The sequence below is a fragment of the Canis aureus genome, chromosome 11, assembly GCF_053574225.1.
Source record: "Canis aureus isolate CA01 chromosome 11, VMU_Caureus_v.1.0, whole genome shotgun sequence".
Classification (NCBI taxonomy): Eukaryota; Metazoa; Chordata; class Mammalia; order Carnivora; family Canidae; genus Canis; species Canis aureus.
Window position 1 is genome coordinate 35111733 of NC_135621.1, and position 21342 is coordinate 35133074.

At 40.4% G+C, this 21342-nt stretch overlaps 1 protein-coding gene across 4 annotated transcripts in view; it reads right to left on the reverse strand.

Annotated features, from left to right (window-relative positions):
* The window catches only part of POLR3B (RNA polymerase III subunit B), a 107350-nt gene extending 87358 nt beyond the window's left edge, over positions 1-19992 (reverse strand). For 2 of the 4 annotated variants that reach the window (XM_077914776.1, XM_077914775.1), the window contains exons 1-9: positions 19752-19988; positions 15502-15534; positions 12452-12508; positions 12202-12266; positions 9614-9689; positions 6186-6286; positions 3932-4023; positions 1994-2111; positions 231-339 (exon numbers count right to left, since the gene is read on the reverse strand). In XM_077914776.1, coding sequence (XP_077770902.1) covers positions 231-339; positions 1994-2111; positions 3932-4023; positions 6186-6286; positions 9614-9689; positions 12202-12266; positions 12452-12508; positions 15502-15534; positions 19752-19823 — 723 coding nt within the window. In that variant the 5' untranslated portion in view covers positions 19824-19988. Of the gene's footprint in view, positions 1-230; positions 340-1993; positions 2112-3931; positions 4024-6185; positions 6287-9613; positions 9690-12201; positions 12267-12451; positions 12509-15501; positions 15535-18885; positions 19054-19751 lie in introns of those variants that run through there. The other 2 variants (XM_077914777.1, XM_077914778.1) reach the window with 2 other exon arrangements.
* Positions 19993-21342: the final 1350 nt, after the last annotated feature.

Below are 21342 nucleotides of genomic sequence, written 5' to 3' on the forward strand. Positions count from 1 at the left end.
TTTGTACTTTAGGATTTTTTATTGTGTAACTATTAAAAAATAGTATTTCTGAAAACATCTGAACCCTGATCTTAGTAGCTTTCAGGTTAAAATTACATACCTGACACAACTTATCTATGCCACAAATCTTTCTATTCCTAGAACTCCTTATCCTCGAAATTTCTAATGACATATGAGAATTAACCAGAGAAAGACTCCTTATAATTTTCAGTAGGTACTTGCAGCTTTACCTTAAATATGATGACAATGGGAATATCTTCTGACAGAGTATTATGTCTCAAATAAAATCGCCCCTGTTTCACAGCCATATTGGTTCTGCTTTTTTTCTCATGGGTAGAGCTACAAGGAAACACAGGTTGGTTAAAGCACATCCCCACTTGGTTTCAAGCTAGTAGCATGATCATCAGTCAATAAGGTTCACCAATCAGTAGGTCCTTCCTAACAGATACACAATTCCTTTTAAAGATACACAACTCCTTTCCTAGCTTCCCTGTCACTTCCATGACTATTTAAAAACACACTATAGATGTTTCTTTAGCTTTGAGATTATGGTAGAAGTTTTAGGGGTGAATGAGTGACACTCACCAATTCATTTTGACCACTTTGACTCCACCTGAATCGCTTTAAATTCAGTATGGGGTATATTCATGATGAATTTTACACATTTCAAAAGAAAAACCTCAAAATGAGTCTACACCATAATGACAAAACTACGAAGAAAGAAAGTCATACACTGTATTTAAATTAATAATCCATTAAAACACATCTATGTTCTTACTCTACAGTGAAGCCAAAAGAAACTAAGTAATTGCCTTTTACTGGTATCTCTATTAGCTACAAAGTTGCTAACAGATTTAAAAGTATTTCCAAGCTTAATCAGCCACAACAGGGCATATACTGATCACCTGCTACATACCATGTACACTGCTCTGCATACTCCACTAATACTAGCTCTGATCTCCATACTAATAACACTTACATTCAAGTAGTATCTCCAAATCACATAAGGAAACCAATGCTTAGAGAAGATGTGTAACTGTCACCCTCCCCAAAATGCCTCAGAGCTACCGAATAACAACTCTGGGATTCAACTCCCAATTCCCTGGCTCTGAAAGTTGCATATGGTAGGAAGACATTGGTCGAAGAATTATTAGATCTGGGTCCAAATGCTGGCCACCTCTTCTGATCAGTATGACCTTGAGCCCAAAGCTTGTTTCTCAGCAGTAAAATAGAGATGCACCACTTACTTATCTTGGAGGGCTGAGGTGACAAATAACACAGAGCACCTGATACATTGCCTGGCTCCTAGTACTGCTCAATAAATGGCCATTATTGTTGGCTGACCCCCCATTAGAAAGAAAAATTTTAAAAGTCTGAGTGAAACATCTTATTATAGGTTGTTAGAAGACACATTATTGCATACTGACATCTTCATTATTCTATGATTTTTTTCTCAGAATTCATTGATTTATAAATCTCAAATTACATATGATAATAAATCAGAGAAAAGAAGTTACAAGAGACATGAGATGGAGAAAAATGACATGTTGGAGAAAAATGAGTACACTGTAAAAGAGACCAGTCAAGAAAAGTAACAATAAGATGTTAAGTCCATGACAATTCATTAAATATTAAGTAAAAAATAATCTCTAATTATATCAATGTTGGAATACATTATGTAGAATGATCAAAGACTAAAAACAAACGTGACAAAGAGTGGTTTCATATTTTTTTTTCAAGATTCCTTAAATGCAACAAAATTCAACTTGAATAAAACTAGTGGCCTTTCAACAACCAATGTCTCACACACTTCCATCACTAAAAATTTTAAAACAATATTCTATATGCTTCCCATCTTACACAATAAATTCAATAAACAGGTAAATATTTTGCTGCCTGCTATCAGAAATAAGTGGCTACCACTGTACTGAAAGACAGCCATGATATTAGTGGAATTATCAGTATTTCTTAACACTACCCCTGCTGTGCATACCTGGTAACTGAAGCACCAACCGTCCCTTTCCTGTCAGCCTCCACAATGATCCTGTTCTTAGACAGCTGCTCTTGGATAAGAATTACTTTTTCTACTCCTTTGACAATGAAGTAGCCACCTGTCCAAAGGAAGCAAGGTAAGTTTCACTGCCTCTTTTTCTGACAGTGTGATTTAGTAACAACAAGCAATCTTCTGATTTAGAGACCATTGCTCTGTGGTGCTAACCAATACTCAGGAGTTTGCTGATACTGTTTTATGAATTGATGACAGTGTCAGCACATGAGTTTATACACATGAGCCACAAGAAAATAAATTTCCTGAGGATAGGGTATAGATCTCACTGTTGTATTTATCACCAGCACCTGACATGTACAGAGATGAATGAAAAAAGTATGTTAAATAAATTAGTCTCTAAGTTTCTTAAGCATAGAAATAACCAACAATCTTCAATATAAACTCAAAATTGCCCTAAGTTTTCTAACATATCAGTGACAATGGTAGATTAGGATCAGGTTTCCTGGATGGCTCAGCAGTTGAGCGTCTGTCTTTGGCTCAGGGCGTGATCCCAGGATTACAGGATTGAGTCCCACATCGGGCTCTCTGTGAGGAGCCTGCTTCTCCCTCTGCCTGTGTCTCTGGCTCTCTCTCTCATGAATAAACAAATAAAATCTTAAAAAAAAAAAAAAAAAAGGATCAGGTTTCCTAACTATTCCATACTGAACAAAACCCATAAAACATTATCATATAGCCTTTTTTTGCACACAATTCAGAATAAAACGAAATTTTATTTTACTTTTAGAATATAAATAAAAACAAGCAGTATATTTGACTTACATAACATTTTGTTATAGTCTAATAAAGTCATGTCCTTTGTTAACCTCTTTCCAAAACCCTCTGTGATTCTGTATCAATGCAACTTTAAAGCAATAGGTGAAAATAACTACAAATTAAATGTGCAACCTGAACTGAGGAATTAAGAAAAATTTTCTGTTAAGCGCTAAGCCTGAAACTTTGCAAAATGAACTGCCTAGGACTACGTATAAATATGTAAGTTTTTAAAATTTAAACAAAAGACTTTGGTTTTTGCCCCTTTATTGCATTTAAAACAGCCTGAAGTAATAAGCTATTTGAGTTTTTCCTAACCAGCTAAAGAAGCCACTTTTTAAGATTATTCTTGAATTTTTAGGCATACCAAAAGAAATCACTGAGCAAAGACAAAGAAAAGTCTGACAAACCATAACAATAAATCACTTCTTGGAGTGTTACAGTTTTAAACCTGAAATAAAAGAGGAAACTACACCTTTCACAAATATAGACTAAAAGAATAGAGTTGGAGCTAAATTTCTGATTGTTATGTGAACTTTTTTTTTTTTTTAAGAGCAAGCAAGCACACATGAGTCAGTGAGAGGGTGGGAGGAGAGGCAGAGGGAGAAAGAGACAGAATCTTAAGCAGACTGTGCTGAGAGCAGAGCCTGATGCTCTTCCCTGTAAGAACACAGTTCGAACTACACAGCATTATGGGCATTCTGTTGAAAATAAAAGAAAATATCACATAAAGATGTTCACTGGCAAAAGAGGTGAAAAGAGGAGAATCCTGCCCTGTACATATCCCCAAGGGGTCCACATTCCTCTTGGATATTTTAGAAAAGGCAGAGGAGTGGCAGTCACATTAAGAACCAAGTGAAATGAAGGATTATTGAGTTGATGCAGGACTTAATCTCATGACCCAGAGATCATGACATGAGCTGAAATTAAGAGTTGGAAGACTAATCAACTAAACTACCCAGATGCCCCATGTTCTGTAAACAGTTTTATTCAAGTTCATTATAAAGCAGAAAAGCTGGCATTGTTTTTGAGAATTAAAGAAACAGCAACAGTAAATAGAAAGCCAAAGAAGGGCAAGAGTTGGGGGGCAAAAATCCAAGGAATCAGACATACCTGGATCTAAAGGACATTCGTTCAGTTTGGCAAATTCTGCTGGTGTCTTCCCTGTAAGAACACAGTTCGAACTACGCAGCATTATGGGCATTCTGTTGAAAATAAAAGAAAATATCACATAAAGATGTTCACTGGCAAAAGAGGTGAAAAGAGGAGAATCCTGCCCTGTACATATCCCCAAGGGGTCCATATTCCTCTTGGACATTTTAGAAAAGGCAGAGGAGTGGCAGTCACATTAAAAACCAAGTGAAATGAAGAATTATTGAGTTGTAAAAGAGACAGAATTATTGAGTTGTAAAAGAGAACCAAAGAAATTACTGAGATTACATTTCAGGAAAATAAAGAAGGTATGACAGTTTAAGAAACATGGAAGGACAAAGTGAAAACGTCTCATAGACATCTAATCAGGTTCTAGGTGGAAAAAAACACACATTGGGCAAGAAGTCCTATTCAGAGATAGTGGCTCTGGACTTTCAGAAATGTACGAAAGCCATAAACCTGCACAATCATATCTACATGGGTAAATAACAGAAAAGCCACATCAAAACACACCATAGTCAAGATACAATCATCAAAACAAAGAGAAGAGTTAAAACCCTGAGAGAAGAAAAGGCCGCTTACTAAACAGGGAAAGATGACTGGACAGGCACACACCTGCAATCAATGAGGGACAGTGGTGGGGGGACATGCAAAGTGCGGACAGAAAGTCACTGGCAACCTAACTGGTGTGTTGTTAGGTCATCTTTCAGAATGAGGTCCAGATGAGGAGATTTCCAGACAAAACGAGAATTCTGGAGTTTTTAAGAAATAGCATCTAGAGTTGATGTACCAAGAAACAGAGGTATATATGTAACCACCAGAATGAGAGACATAGTCATGAGATTGGGAACGGGACTAGGGTAAGGAAAGGGGGAGGCTATCACTTTGTATAAAGTGCTCTCATATACTATTTGATTTGTTACTGAGAAGGAACATTACCTGAATTAAACGGAAACCTTTTTCACTCAGGAAAAAAAAAAGTCCCAAACCCACAATACTTGCACAAGGTGATGCATATAATGTAGACAGTGCATGGTACGTACAAGCACTCTGATTCACCAAGGTCACTTTTATGAGTGCAGTAAATGCAATCATCTCTCCCAGATCCTGGTACATAGCAGGTATTCACCAAACACTGGTGAAACACACATTTTTCACCTAACACTAAACACCCTTCCCTGCCTCCTCTTAGCCAGGATTTAATCCCTAAATCATACTAGTTATGCTTTGCTCCTGTCTCTCCAATCTTCCCTTCATAATATTCAATCTGGGAAAGAATTTATTAACGATCCAATATTTAACTGGACACAACCAGGTCCATATGTGAGAAAGAGAGAAGGTCTTAACACAAATAAATAGTCCTGATAAAATGAAGATTATTATTCTGCTATCCCAACTTATTTTCCTGACTGAAGAGTGAGGACAGGAACGATACAAACAGCCCCCTCTGGCTTCCCTGGCAGCTAGAAATGAACATAGCTAACAGGACTTACATCTAAATATCTTCTGTTTACCCAAGTACCCAGCATAGTGCAGAACAAGTGACAGGCAACTGGTGCATATTTGCTGAACCAGTGGATGTTTATTAAGCTCTTAGCATTTTTAAAGGTGGGGTTTTGAAAAACACTGGACAGGAACTGTTTGCACTAAGTTTTAAATTCAACACCTTATCAGATTCACAGTACCGTTGAGTTTTGTCCATTTCTACAGGCAAGTATCTTTCCCTAATTAGGAAAAGCAGACTGCAACAATGCTAGCTGAAGCAATCTGTCATTTCCAAACCTGTTCCAGGCAAATAAGTAACTTTTCCCTTAAATACTGCTATATTGGAAACAGTTCAATTTTCAAGAAACTCAAAATACACATGAATCCACTAAGAAGGTGAGGCCAGGAAACTTCACTGAAACGCTATCTTACCTGACGTTTCCCTAGTAGCCTGGATTTCAGGAAGAAAAGGAAGTATTTTCCTTAGCTTTACAGAAAAGAGTTCAATGAAAAAGCATTCACCACCACAGCTATGCATTCGATATTGCTCTGAGTGCTGTGCTGGGCTGACTCACTGGGTCCCCAAAAAAGACTCCTATGAAGTAGGCACCATTTCACACATTTTTCAGATAAGGAAATGAGGGCAGAGGGAACTGTGGTCCTTGCTCAAGGTCACCCCAGAGGGCTAGAATGCAGGCAGCGTGGCTCCAACCCAGACATCATTTCTCACCTGCCAATTGGTAAGGCATTACGGATGATCCTCTGGCTGCCTCGGGTATATTCAATATCCACGGTGATGGGGGCAGAGTACGTCATATCCCGTAAACGGCACTGAAAGATAATCAGACAGTCACTGCTTCTCCTCCCTCGAAAAGGGTCCTGAAGCCTCCAAGAGCCACATTTCCAGTACAAGTATAGCCCACACTGAACTGAGTTGTTAAATGTGCTGCCGTAAGGATGCTGGGAGTGATGAGCCTACCTTCTCCATAGGGGGAATGATGCTGGCCACTGATCTAGACAGCCCCATGGCCTCTCTGCCCCTGCCAGCCCAGACATGAAATAAATATGGTGCTGACTTTCTTCTCGCTATCTGATCCCATCACCGGTCTGCTCCCACCTTTGAAGCAATTAGATTGTTCCTTGAAAATCTGGTCCATGGAAAGTAATCAATGTGGTTACCTTATTCAAAAAGTTAACCACCAGTATAATGCCTAAAGTATACACATACACAAACTAAAAAAATTAAACTATACTTCCTTTTATTTTCCAAATAAATTCTATCACAGAATTCCTTAACAAGTGGTATCCTATAGCACAAATCATTCATCACATCATATTAACAATTTCTGCACCATTTGGGGAACTTTAGAAATTACTGGTGTGTGTGTCAGTTTGACAAAGTGATAATTAGCTCAATGATGCCCTTACCTGAGCCATGATCAGACATAGCAAACCCCACAAAAATCTTTTATGATGTCCCCTTTATTTAATTTTTTTTAAATTATTATTTTATTTTATTTATTCATGAGAGGCACAGAGTGAGAGGCAGAGGGAGAAGCAGGCTCCCCACAGGGAGCCTGATGCAGGACTCAATCCTAGGACCCTGGGATCACCACCTGAACCAAAGGAAGACGCTTAACCACTGAGCCACACAGGTGCCCCAACGTCCCTGTTTTATTGATGGTCATCAGTGGCTTGTATTCTCAAAAAGAGAGTAACATCAGTCATACAATTCATGTTACTGCATCCTCTCTCTGCCTTCATCTGAACCAAAGACAGATTTAAACTTTTTATTTCTTTTCCAGGGCCTGGGATCTTAAAATATTAGATATCTCTATTAATGTTGAATAAAAATAGTTTATTTTATATTTAATTAGATTGAGCCTCCATCTTCAGGCCACACCAAAGGCGATATGTGTAGAGGTTCTGTGTGCACCCTGTTGCCTGAGCTCAAATCCTGGTTCTACCACCTAAGTTTTGAATAACCCTTCTGTGTCTTGGTCTCCTCGTATGTAAAGTGGGGATGAGAATAGTTTTAATTCCCAAGAGGTTTTATATATATGTATGTGGTATATATATATATATATATATATATATATATATATATATATATATAGGAATAGTGTCTGGCAACAGAGTATTACATAAATAATATCCCATTTTTATTTAAAAAATTAAAAATTAACATAACACCCATGATGGGCAAATATTTGTGTTTCTTTTTTTCTTTTTTTTTTAAGATTTTATTTATTTGAGAGAGAGTGTGAACTAGAGAGAGAAAGCAAAAGTGGGAAGAGGGAAAGGGAGAAGCAGAATCCTCACAGAGCAGGGAGCCTAATGCAGGGGCTCAATTCCAGGACCCCAGGATCATGACTTGAGCAGAAGGCAAATGCTTAACCAACTGACCTACCCAAACATTTGTGTTTCAACAAACTCCTCTCCTTCAAATGGAAATAAAATTTGATAAATGTGGTGAAAATGGGGACCCTTTCCAGAGGCCCCAAAGAACCCCCGTGAGCTCCCTCTCTCCCGCTCTGTCTCTCTGTCATCACAGGAGTAGAACTGCTCAGGGGAATCTGCAGAATCAGCATCCCACCACTCCTACTGTAGGTACCCTGACTGCCCACCCGCCTGCTCTCCCACTCTCCCTGCCTCTCCAAGGATCAAAATCCCTCCAAGAAATCTCTGTGCCCTCTCTCCCTAACTGCAATAACATCCACGTGTTTCTTCCAACATCAGGAAGAATAATTATGACAACTGTGGCCTCAGGCTTCTCGAACTACTTCAAACCACTTTGTCTTCTCTCTTCTCTACACTCAGTAATGCAGTTCAGAAGATGACTTAGAAATTGCTAATCGGCTGCATAGTTCTTAAAAAATTGGAAAACTCCAGCAACATGAAATGGGGAAGTGGGGAAAGCCAAAGTGGGGCACATGCTTCCCAACATTCCACACCTCACCACTTCCTACTCAATACAACGTCACCTACCATGCCTACCTCACCCTCCTGGGCATTCCAGTGTGCAACCCCTGCTGTCTGTTTCATGTATTTTGTTATTTTACTCTCTCCACAGAGTATGAACTCCTTGAGGAAGGACAGGGTATCATTTCTTTGGTATCTCTCAATGCGGAGGCACAAAATAAACGTTCAACTGACACTCAATACTTGGCGATTAAATAACACTAACATTTAGCTTGTGTGAAATGTCTGGTTCCATGATCATACTTCCTGTCTAACTTTGCTCAGACAACAACCCTAACATTCTAACAACTTACTTGTTGTTTAATAGAGTCCTCTGCCACTTTCCCTAATTGCTTTACAGTTTAGCTTTACATTAACACAAACTAGATAAATCTACAAGAATCATTTTCTTTCCTAAATCAATTCCAAATTATGGACATTAAGTGGAAGACTTTCCAGAGGAATCTAGAACATGTTAAAAGCCAATAAATAGGCCTGTTCTATAACCCTTTAGGTCTGTTAAAATCCTGGTAGTTAAATTTTCTTCCTATCCATCTCTTCTACCAGACTGTGAACTCCTGTCCTTGGTCTCCCCTGCCTAACACAATGCCTGACTCTCAAAAAATGTGCTCAGTAATATCTACAAATGCACCGCACACTGCACTAGGCAAAAGTGGCTGGCCAGGGCAGGGGATGATGGAGAGGCTGCTCAAAAGTCAGAAGCACGGATGTACATAGGACAAAGTTATATAACAGTGCAGATTAACTAATAGTGCAGGATTAAATAATAAACTAGTGCAAAACTGTTTCCTAATACAGTATTATATAAGTGCTAATTTATTTTGGTCATCTTTATGTCATAAGAGATATTTTTTCCTTGTTTTAAAATCATTTTAAGAGCATATGTTGGGCGCCTGGGTGGCTCATTCAGTAAAGCGTCAGCCTTCAGCTCAGGTCCTGATCACAGGGTCCTGGGATCCAGGCCCACATTGGGCTCCCTGCTCAGCAGGCAGTCTGCTTCTCCCTCTGCCCAGCCCCCTCCACTCTGCTCATGATCACATACGTGTGTGCTTGTGTTCCCCCACCCCCTTGCAAAAATATAGACCTAAAAATCTTTTTTAAAAAGCTCACATGTTAAGAGCACAGACTCCATGAGTCAAGGCAAACAAATACAATTATAGTAAGGTAGTTAATTACCTCATGAGGGGATACTGGTCTAGTTACATTGAAGCTTTCTTCAACATCAGGAAGCCCCACATAGATATTAAGATACCTGAAAAGCAAATTATTCCATTACCAATTATACTTTTTCAAAGAACATACAAACAAACAAGCTATTTTCTTCCCAAATACAAGGATTATACTTTGAGTATAATCAGTATATTATACTTGAGTATATTATAAATACTTACCTTGCTAAGAACGTCAAAAACTGTAATTGGAGATCTTCTTGACATGATAATACATATAGCTCTATGAAGGAGGGAAAAAACTATCGAAGTCTTTAAGAAATTACTGTAAATTTATTTTTTTTAAATACTGCAAAGATAGCTCTCTAGAGATGATATTTAATGAAAAGAACTATTATTCATGTAAGAAATAAGAGGTTATAAAGGGGAAAAAAATACAGCTCTTCCTTGACTTACAGCAGGGTCACAGCCCAATAAACACATTGTAAGTTGAAAAGACTATTAAGCCAAAAATTCATTTAATATACCTAACCTGCCAACCATCATAACTTAGCTTGGCCTACCTTAAATGCGCTCAGAATAATTATATTAGCTTATAGGAGGGGAAAATCATTTAACACGGAGCCTATTTTAAAATAATGTGTTAACTATCTCATGTAATTTACTAAATACTATACAGAAAGTGAAAAACAAAAACAATTTTAAGAGTGTCGGTTCTTGATCCCTGTGACTGTGGGGCTGGCCGGGGGCTGTGGCCACGCTGCCCAGCAACATAAGAGGATTGTACTGCATATTGCTAGCCTGGGAAAAAAAAAGATCAAAATTCAAAATTGAAAGTACAGTTTCTACTGAATGTATCTAGTTTTCACACCATCATAAAGTTGAACCACTGTAAATCAGGGACCATCTGTATATACTCATTACAGCAAAAGAAATAGGAAGAAAGCAGAAACTAACGAGACTGGATACCTACTGGGAGTGTCTGACAACAGGGGTGGAAAGAACTGGAAAGGGTGACAATTTCCTGAAAGTATTTTTTTCTAAAGGACTAACTCTTACAACCATGTTTCACACACTCAAAAAGTAAACGCATAATTAAAATCTACCAGGATGCAGAATGGGACCCAGAATGGAATACAAATGGCACTGCCTTACAAATGAATAACATAACTGCATTGAGAAGGTGAGAATGGAAACAAGTCTAAGTTGCTTTGGAAACAATATTTTGCTTGGATACTGTAGAGGTAAAGACAAAAAAGCAATGTACAGATACTGTACTCTAATTAGCAAATTTTATTCTCACAGAGTTATCAATTAGCAATTCTGAAATATGCATATTCTAGGATTGAATAAATAGGTACAAATAGTGTGGATAATGAGAGCCAGGTTTTTCATTTTAGGGACAGGAGTTACAAATAAGGAAAGAGGTCAGTTAGAATGAGTCCCGTGGAGTTGAACAGAAATTGGAGGTATCAGTATGCTGGTTTTTTATATAAAAATGGATAGGATATGGAAATATGGATGTGTGCATGCATGTTAGCAAACACACACATATTTCCTTGCTCCATCTACCAAGGTTTTAATATCTCTACCTTGGTTTTTAAACACTTGTCCAGAAAAGGAGATTAGGGCTTCCTGGGGAAATGGATGATTCCAGGCTGGTGCAGGGTAGAAAAAGCTCTTCCTTCCAATAAAATTCTAGTATGAATGTATAAGGAACGATGACAAGAAAGCCTCATCAATAGGTAAACATACAGCAGTAACTGTTAGAAGAACCATCCTTGATGCTAAAATTAGTGTGTAAGCTATTTGTATAGTATCAAAGGATCTCCCCCTAAGACCCTTGTTACAAAAGGAAAAATACATATGTGGACAAACACGCATATACCATCTTAATCAAGTGAACAAAGTTAAAACCACCAACAGTAAAATATACTGACATCTGTAGCCCTGATATGATGCAGTGAAGATGGCACAAAACATTACTTCTGTGCCAAAAAAGCATAAGCCAACTGAATCACGAGCAAACATCTTACAAACCCAAATTGAAGGACCTCCTACAAAACAATGGATCAGAATTCTTCAGAAGTGTCAAAGTGATAAAAGACCAAGAAAGTACGAGGAACTGTTACAGGCTGGAGGCGGCTAAAGAGACGTGAGAACTAATCATCATGTCGGGCTCTGGATTGAAGCCTGGGCCAGAAAAAAAGACATGAGAGGGAAAGCTTGAAATAGGACGTGCAGAGTAGTTGACAGTATTATATTGGTGCTAATTGCCTGGGTCTTCTAATGTGGTTTGGTTATGTAAGCTGCTAATATTAGCACAGGCTGGGCAAAGGATAATATGGAACTCTTTGTACTATGTTGGTAATTTTCTCTAAGTTTAAAAACTGTTCTAAAAAGTGTTTAAACCTCAGTTTCAGTACTTCTCAAACATAACTCTACTTGTTATAATTAGTTTACCAATTAAAAATTGAGTGCTTTTCTTATTAACCAGATAAAGACAGTTATTTTGATAGGCTTTTGGTTAACAACCATATTCACTTTTAAACATGTTAGATGAAATCAAAGCAGCAAGAGTAGATGACTCCTTACTTCAGGTACCACATGGGGTCGGCATCACTCGTGACCTTTTCGTTGGCCTTCATGATCTTCTTTATCTACAGTGGAAAGAGCACCATTAGGGCATTTCTGGCTTCCATCAATTCTCATCTCTACTTTTCTTTTTAAATAGGTTCCATGCCCAACAAGGGACTCGAACTCAACAACTCTGAGATCAAGTCACCTGCTACCCTGATGAGCCTACCAGGCACCCCTCTCTCTGCTTCTAGGCCCTGCTGCTTACCTCCACATTAATGAAATAGTTGAATGAATCTATATGCTGTTTCACAAGGCCTTTCACCTAGACAGACAAAAAATAGAAAGCAGGTTAGCAACAATACAGCATACTATGTCAGACTCTAACCACAGGTGATCTTCAGATTTTTCTCAAAACCAAAGTGAGAAAAAAAAATCCACAAATGTCACCTGGTGGAACTTCACATTTATGTTTCCTCATTCCATTTCTCCTCCATCCTGCTAATACACACTCAAATTTTCCTCCCTGAAAATCAATCTGACCTGAAAATTCAAGGTAGGAGTATTTGAACATATCTAAGGACTCTCCATAAGCTAACAAATGAGGCAAGATGTTTTCTGCATACTTTGAATTTACAAAAAAGACAAGAAACAAAATACAGCAATTGAGCATCATTTCCTCAACCCTCAAAATGTCTGTTTTCCCCTATCTGGGTAATTTCAAAACTCAGATAACTTAGAGAAGACTGAGGGGGAAAAAATGAGGATCTTTATCAAGAAAATTGAAAATCACGGCATTTGAAATGGAAAGGCAGGTGAAATTCATGGAAGAACACATACTAGCCAGCAGAGACTCTCCTTTCAACTCAGAAGTAGGAAACAACCGGGCAGAGGTAGTGTAGTGTGCTATGGAGAACACTGCAACAGTAACACGGACTCTAAAGTGCTAGAATTTAAAAGGCCTGCATGTGTTCTTTTTTTTTTTTTTCACTTTATTCTTCAAGCACAATGGGTTCAGCACTGCAAGAACAATCCTAACACATAATCAGAGCCTTTGCTTTAATTACACTTCCTTCTTGGGATCTCACAGGCTCACAGAGCAACCATCCCATTTAGAAGCGGTCCTAATTACTGAGGGAAAAATTTAACCTCATATACTGATCTGAGGTCTCCCTTCCCCCAGGTCCCACCCCTTGAACTTAACTGTCCCTCTGGAAAGAAAGGCCTGCTCTCCAACAGTCCATTTATTTACTATTTACCACAACTCTCCATGTTGTCACATTCAGGATAACTAGGAACTATTCAACTATGTCTCACATGCATGCCTTCCAGACCCTTCTATCAGCCTGGTCCTGGGCATGCTCCAGGTGGCCAATGTTCCTTCTAACATGGGGACCCTGAACTCACTGACAGTGTTCTTGACAATCTGATGCATACAGTGGGGATATGGCCTCCCTCATTCTGGATATTACAGCACTTTTATTAAAAAAAAAAAAAAATCAAGGACAGGGTATGATCCTGGAGACCCAGGATTGAGTCCCATGTCAGGCTCCCTGCATGGAGCCTGCTTCTCCCTCTGCCTGTGTCTCTGTCTCTCTCTCTGTGTCTGTCATGAATAAATAAAATCTTTAAAAATCAAGGCCACACTACTAACTCATCAACTAAATCTCAAAAGGTAATGTTTATTTTCACCAAGCAATGCTATCAAGTCAAATACACCTAATTTGGTGCTTGTGTGAAACCAAGTACAAGGATTTACATTTGTCCCTCTTCACTGTTGTCATCCTAGCCTAAGAACTAAGTCTTGATTCAGTTGGCCAGCAGCATCGGCAGCCTTATAAACTTTGTGTTTCTATCTTCAGTTGTGTATTAAAATCTTTATACCTATATTTTTGGACAAATATATTGTGGTGTGAGTAAAGGAGATTCTCAACTTTGAGTGACTGAATGAATGAACGAATGAATGAATGAAATGACCACAGACTTAGGTTTCTACTGAATTCTCACTCTCTTCTTGGACTGTCATCAGTTGTCTCCTCTTTTTTGAATCATAAATACCACCTTTTCTCCTCTGCTTATATATAGTCCCTTAAAAAAAAGGGAATAATTAAAAACAACAAAAAAACCTTTCCTTCCCTTGACCTTCTTACCATTTTATATCATCCTGGGTCACTCTTCTTCCTAAAACCTCCTTAACAGCTTCCTATTGATGTTAAAAGAAAAACCAACTCCTTAACGTGGCTTCAAATCTGGTTAACAATCTGGCCCTGACAGCCTCCCCAGAACCACCCCCCAACACTCTCTTTTTGCCTACAACACACAACCAAGTCAGGTAAGACTTTACTCATTTTTCAAGCCTCCATCTTTTCATTTAGCATACTTTCAACATCCATCCATATTGTAGTATGTACCAGCACTTGATTTCTTCATATTGTAAATAATAGCCCACTGTAGAGCCACAGTATGGATATACCGTATTTTATTTACCCATCCATCAGTTGATTCCATTTGGGTTGTTCCTACTTTTTGGCTATGATGAACATGTATGTACAAGTTTTATGTGGACATGTGTTTTCATTTCTCTTGAGTAAATAAGTAGGAGTAGAATCGCTGGATCATATGTGGTAACTCTGTTTAACCATTTGAGGCTGTTATCCGAAGCAGTTGCAATATTTTATATTCCCACCAGTAGGGTTCCAATTTCCCCACATCCTCATCGACATTTATTATTACCTTTCTTTTCAACTACAGCCATCCTAGTGGGTGTCAAGCGATCTGTCATTGTGGAACCCGCCCCCGGCCTAGCATAAGCTCTTTTAAAGTGAATTGAAGCCCTCCACTAACCTTATATTCAGCAGTTCCTATGACTATCCACTTATCCATTCCAGCCACACAGACTGGTCACTGTTCCTATAAACACTGTGGAGGCTCCCCTGAGTGCTTTTATCATGGCATGCTCTCTGCATTATACCTTTCAGCTTACAAACCCTGTCCTCCTAAGATGCCGTTTATATCTTACCTCTTTGAGAGACCTTCTCTGGCCACCTATAGCATCACTCTTTTGCTAACCACCACTTTACTACTGCTTAAACTACAACCTACCTCTAAAATTAGATTACCACTCTCCCAACCAGCACCTTAGATATAGGCAGGGAAGCTGCCTTATAATTTTTTGTATTTCTAAAATATAGCAAATTACATAGTTGTGCAAAGTCAAAAATTATTAGTTGATGATAAACACTAAATCATTTTTAAAAAGATGAACTTGGCTTTTTCATTTAAAAAATAACCAATTATTATTAAATGTTAAATGATTACCTTTAAAAATGCTGGAAGTAGCCTCCATTTTTCCTGTGAACCAAAACAAGAGGAGTATCAGCATTCTGTGCCAGCAACCACAATATTCTTGTAAGAAGTTATTTTAGTCTACTAAAAAGAACTTACTTGATCACAGAAAACAGAAGAAAATAAACAAAAATGAAAAGAACAATTTAAAAATTGTAACCACCTGGACCCCTGGGTGGTTCAGCGGTTAAGTGTCTGCCTTCAGCGGAGGGTGAGATCCTGGAGACCTGAGATCAGGTCCTGCATCGGGCTGCCTACATGGAGCCTGCCTCTTTTTTTTTTAAGATTTTATTTATTTATTCATGAGACACACACACACACATACACACACACAAAGAGAGAGAAAGAGAGAGAGGGAAAGAGAAAGAGAGGCAGAGACACAGGCAGAGGGAGAAGCAAGCTCCATGCAGGGAGCCTGACGTGGGACTCCATCCCAGGTCTCCAGGATCACGCCCTGGGCTGAAGGAGGCGCTAAACCACTGAGCCACCGGGGCTGCCCATGGAGTCTGCTTCTCCCTCTGCCTGTGTCTCTGCCTCTGTGTCTCTCATGAATAAATAAACAAAATCTTAAAAAAAAAAAACTGTAACCACCTTTACGGAAATCATATATGTATATATGTGCATACAAATACATATGTATATATACACATATATATACGTACACGTATATAAAAAATTTCTTTAGCAGAATAGACTTTAATCTCTTGATGACTCAAGGTTCCAAGCACTGTTCATACTTTATGTCATGACACCTCCTGAGCAAGTGGGACTTGCCAGTCTGAGACAGGGAAAGTAAGTTTGGGGAAGCTGGATCTCTTGGCCCAAAAAGAGTTATTTCTCCCTCCCATTCTTCTCCAACTAGTGCCTGATCAAAGCTCATCTCATGGCTGCAGGAGGACCACACATGATATTTATCTCCTTCATTAAATAACTTCAAACTCACACACTGCTCAAGCTCTTAGGTCTGCTTTTTATACCTTCCTGAGATTGTAAGTGGCTTGAGATAAGAAGTCTATGTACAGCACCTACTCTGCTAATGGGAAATCCGATAAATGGTTAGAAAGGAGTCTAAAGCAAGAATCGCAGTTTCTGAGTAAAGGCCTGAGGACCACACAGGACTGGCAATAGCTGTAAAGACTGACTTTCACTAGAAGCATCAGTAGGTTCTGAGCAAAAGAGTGATGTGATGATGACTCATTTTAACTGGATGACTCTAGCTGCTGGGTTGAGAACAGACAAGGTTAGAAGCAGAGAAATGACTTAGGAGTTTATTTAAATACTCCAGGCCAATGGTCACAGTATAGAGAGTGAGAAATTGTAGTTAGGAGGCACAATTGAAGTCAATAGGACTTGATCCTAGATTAGAGACTCTGAGAAAGAGGAGTCAGGACTGACACCCCAGAGCTTCCATTTATGGAGAGGAGGAGACTGGGGTACTGTTGAGCAGCAGGTTCAGGTGTGGAGTCGGGAGTCAGGCTGGGAACATATTAAGTTTGATGTACCCATTAGAGATTCAGGGGGAGATGGCAAATAGACAACAAATGGGGATCTGGAACTTGGGAAGAGAGTGGCCTAGAGATATAACTTAGGGAGAGGTGAGCGGATGGAGGACAATTAAAGACATGTAATGATGAGATCACCTAAGGAGTGTGGATGGAGAAGAGTCCATGAAGTGAGATTACAAACACTCCAACATGCAGAAAGGAGCAGCAGAAGGCAGATTCAGCAAAGAAGATTGACCAGGAGTGGTCAGGGAGGGAAGCAAACAACCTAGAGAAAGTAAAAAACATTCTTCAAGAAGAGGAGGCGGGTGGCATATGGAGTACATATGTACCTGTAACTTCCTCTCAATGTTGCTGTGGCCCTAAAACTACTCTAAAAAAAGTCAGTCTACTAAAAAAGAAGGGAGCCAGGCAAAACTAATCTAAAGGTACTTGGGGTTCAAAAAGGTTCATAAGGGAACTTTCTGGGGTAATGGAAAAGTTCTAGACCTTGTATTTGAGGGGTAGTTATTTGGGAATACATAACTGTCAAAACAAATGTCATTGAACACTCGACATCTGTGCATTTTATTATATGTAAATCTACAAAAAGGATTAAGTGAAAAATCTAGAAGGAACTGTGAGTAGAGAATGAAGATTTCAGGGCAAAATGGGGAAGGAGGTGGGAATGGTGGGAAAGGAATCTGTAGAAGTAAATAGTGGCCAGATTGAGCAGAACCTTATAAACATGGTTAAGATGTTAGATTGTGCCCTAAGAGCACAGGGCAGAGATTGAAGAATTTTAACCAAGGGAGCAACACGATCTTATTTGTGTATTTAAACTGACGGTAAAATAAAAATAAAACTGAGGGCTCTGGCTTGGAGTGAGACAAGTAAGTCAGCAGTGTAAGAAGAGAGGACAGTAGTAGTTCAAAAGTAATGAGAATGAAGCAACAGATTTGAGTGTATTTAGTAGGTAGCACCCTTAAGATATGACGGTGGAGGGGATCCCTGGGTGGTGCAGCGGTTTGGCGCCTGCCTTCAGCCCAGGGCGTGATCCTGGAGTCCCGGGATCGAATCCCACCTCGGGCTCCCTGCATGGAGCCTGCTTCTCCCTCTGCCTGTGTCTCTGCCTCTCTCTCTCTCTCTCTCTCTCTCTCTCTCTGTGTGTGATCGTAAATAAATAAAAATTTAAAAAAAGAATTAAAAAAAAAAAGATATGATGGTGGACTGGACACAGAGGGCCAGGAAGAGGATTGTTATTCCTGATTCAGAAGCCTGGGACTGTGCTTCTGGTTCCTTCACAATTTGTGCAAATTCAGGAAAGATATAGAAATCCTTTACGATTAGGGAGACGTGCCTAAGGATGAAGACTAAAATCCGACTGTCAAGAATCCAAAATCCAAATCAGCCACTTAATGGCTTTTAGACACTGGATTAATTACATAACCTCTCTGGGCCTCAAAAATCTTCACTGGCAAAATGGAGTGAAAATTGTACTTATTTCAGAGAATCAAATAATGCAATGCACGCTAGGCTTAACCAGAGCCTGTCACATAGCACGTGGTCAGGAAATGCTGGCTCTTAACTTCAACCAAGTTTTAAAAAAAGAAAGAAAAGAAAAAAAAAAAAAATCCAGGAATGCCTGATGATCATCCATGTACTTCAGGCACTCATGGGCTAAATCTGATGGACCGGGGACGCCTGGGAGGCCCATCGGTGGAGCGTCTGCCTTCGGCTCAGGGCGTGATCCCCGGGTCCTGGGATCGAGTCCCGCATCGGGCTCCCCGCAGGGAGCCTGCTTCTCCCTCTGCCTGGGTCTCTCATGAATAAACACATAAAATCTTGAAAATAAATAAATAAATAAAAAACAAACCTGATGGACTCATCGTGATGGACCTCACTAATCTGCCAAATGGTTATAAAGAAATTCTTATAATGCAATGGATTCACAGATCACGTCACTGGCGGGCTTAGACCCTTCAAGAGCATCCCGCACGGCTCCTTCCGAGGTCTACGCAAGGTCCAAAGCGTCCCCGGTGAGCGCCCCCCTCACTACTCACTGCCCGTCTCTCTCCCTGCGCTCTCCGCACTCCAGTTCCCCCGGACGGCCCCGAGAACGCCGCAGGCCTGACCCTCACCCTCCCTGCTCCTCCCCCTTAAAGCCCTCCTGGACTGGTCCACGTCCCCGTTCCCCGCCGGTCGATTGTGAGCCGCAGAGAGGTACCGTGAGCCTTTCCAGAGAGCACAATCCTGTCCCCGGCGGAACCTCACGAGGCGGCTCACGGTAGGGCTCGCCTCCGGTTATCCGATGAAAGAGATGGGGCTACTCCCCAAAATGTAGATTTTTTTTTTTTTTTAACTCAAAAGATATTGGGTAAATATTCAGGGCGTTGAAAATACTCGTGCAGCCCGAAAGTGACTTCCAGGTTAAAATGATGCCTAGCCCGGGACGCGGAGGTGGGACCTCCCCAAGGCGTCCTCCCAACCCTGCGAGGATGCGCTCCGGGCCCGCAGCTGGGCGCGAGGACCCAGGCCGCAGCGACACACGCAAAGCCTCAAAGGGGCGCTGCCCCCTCCCCGCGCACGCGGCGACCCGCACCGGAAGAGACCCGGCCCCGCGCCCCGGGCATGCGCAGAGCTGCCGCGCCCGTCCCGCTCGCCGCGCCGCGAGAGCTCTCGGGGCAACGCCTCCTGCGGCTGCTCCCGGCCCCTTCCGCTCCCCGCCTGCCCGGCCCTCACCTCTACGGTGGGGATGGGCGCCGCCAGCTGCTCTGGGGTCAGGTTCCCGAACTCCTCCGCGAGCACATCCATGCTGCGCTGCTCCCGACCAAGGCAGAAACAAGCGGAGCCCCCGCGCCCGCTTTCGCTGCAACACGCGTGAAGAGCGACGCGCCCCTGCCTAAACGGTCCCCGCGCGCAGGTTAATCGGCGGCGTGACAGAAACGTTCCGCCTGCTCCTGGCCCGAACCTGCGGTGGAACCCGGATGTGGCTGCGGCGAAGCCGGGAACCTGCGCCCCCTGCCGTCGCCCGGAGGTCTCTGCCAGCTCATCTGAACCACAGGACAGGTTTAGTGCCGGCTCTCCCACGGTGGACACCAGTTTTGTGATTTTTTACACTACACTATCGTTTGTAATGTTTATATACGCTGTTGTTTGTGTACACTACTGCTTGCAATGTTTTAAATAATCCAGAGAAAAGGGTAAACGGATACTCTGTGCGACTTGAGCTGCCGAGGCAGAGAATTCGTTTAATCCAATCCAAAAACGACACGTTGTATAGAATGGAAAACTAGGGAAACTTATATGCTTAGTAGTAGGGGATTGGTTAAAAAAAAATTATAGTACGTGTGTGATGGAATATTGTGCAACCATCAAGATGACCTAAAGTGAGCGATTCACTCACTAGAGAGTAGAGCAGAACAGGATGGTAATTAGGACAATGTTCAGTTCTCACAGGACTGGGAATAAATACCAGGATGTGGAGAAATTTAGTATGAAATTGTCATTTTAAATCAGGCAAAGACAGGTTACCCAATAAACGATACTGGAACAGCTGATGAGCCATTTAGGAAAAAAAAAAAAGACTTTAAGTAAACCCTATATGGCTTAAGTATTTAAATTTAAGACGTTAAAAGAAAATGTAAGTAAATGTGTTCATTAGATTGAGATTGTGAAAGCCTTCAAGGACAGCAACATAGAAATCCTAAAGGGAAATATTCATAGATTTGGTAATGTAATTGTAACCATAGTTATAATGGTTCCATAAAAGTGCAGATTTTTCTGCACAGATTTTTAAACTCACCATGCATAGAGTTCTTTAAAAACACAAGTTGAGAGAAGACAAAGGATTGGACTGGTAGCCCTAATTTAAAATGAACTCCTACAGATCAATAGGAAAAGCTCCCATTGGAAGAAAACAGGGTGAAAGACCAACAGTTGTTTAATTGGTACACAGTTTACCTTTGGGAAAATACAAAAAAATCATGGAATTGGGCAATGGTAAGGGTTGCGGGACAGTGTGAACATCCTTAAAGCATACTGAACTGCACACTTCAAAACAGTTGTAATGGTAAATTTTGTGTATTTTGCCACAGTAAATTTTGAAAATTTGTAGATCTACCGTTTTCTCATCGTGAACGTATAACCCTTGCATGCAGTTTGTGAATTAGCTACTTCAAGTAAATTTCAGTGCTTATCTCCTAAGTATTGCACTGAGATCTGAAAGTAGAAGGGAAAGAAACGTTAAAAGAAGCTTAACCCTGTTCTCAGAGATCTTCGGGTTTAACTTAAAGAGGCATATATACTTTTGTATCATCTTTGTGAATTACCA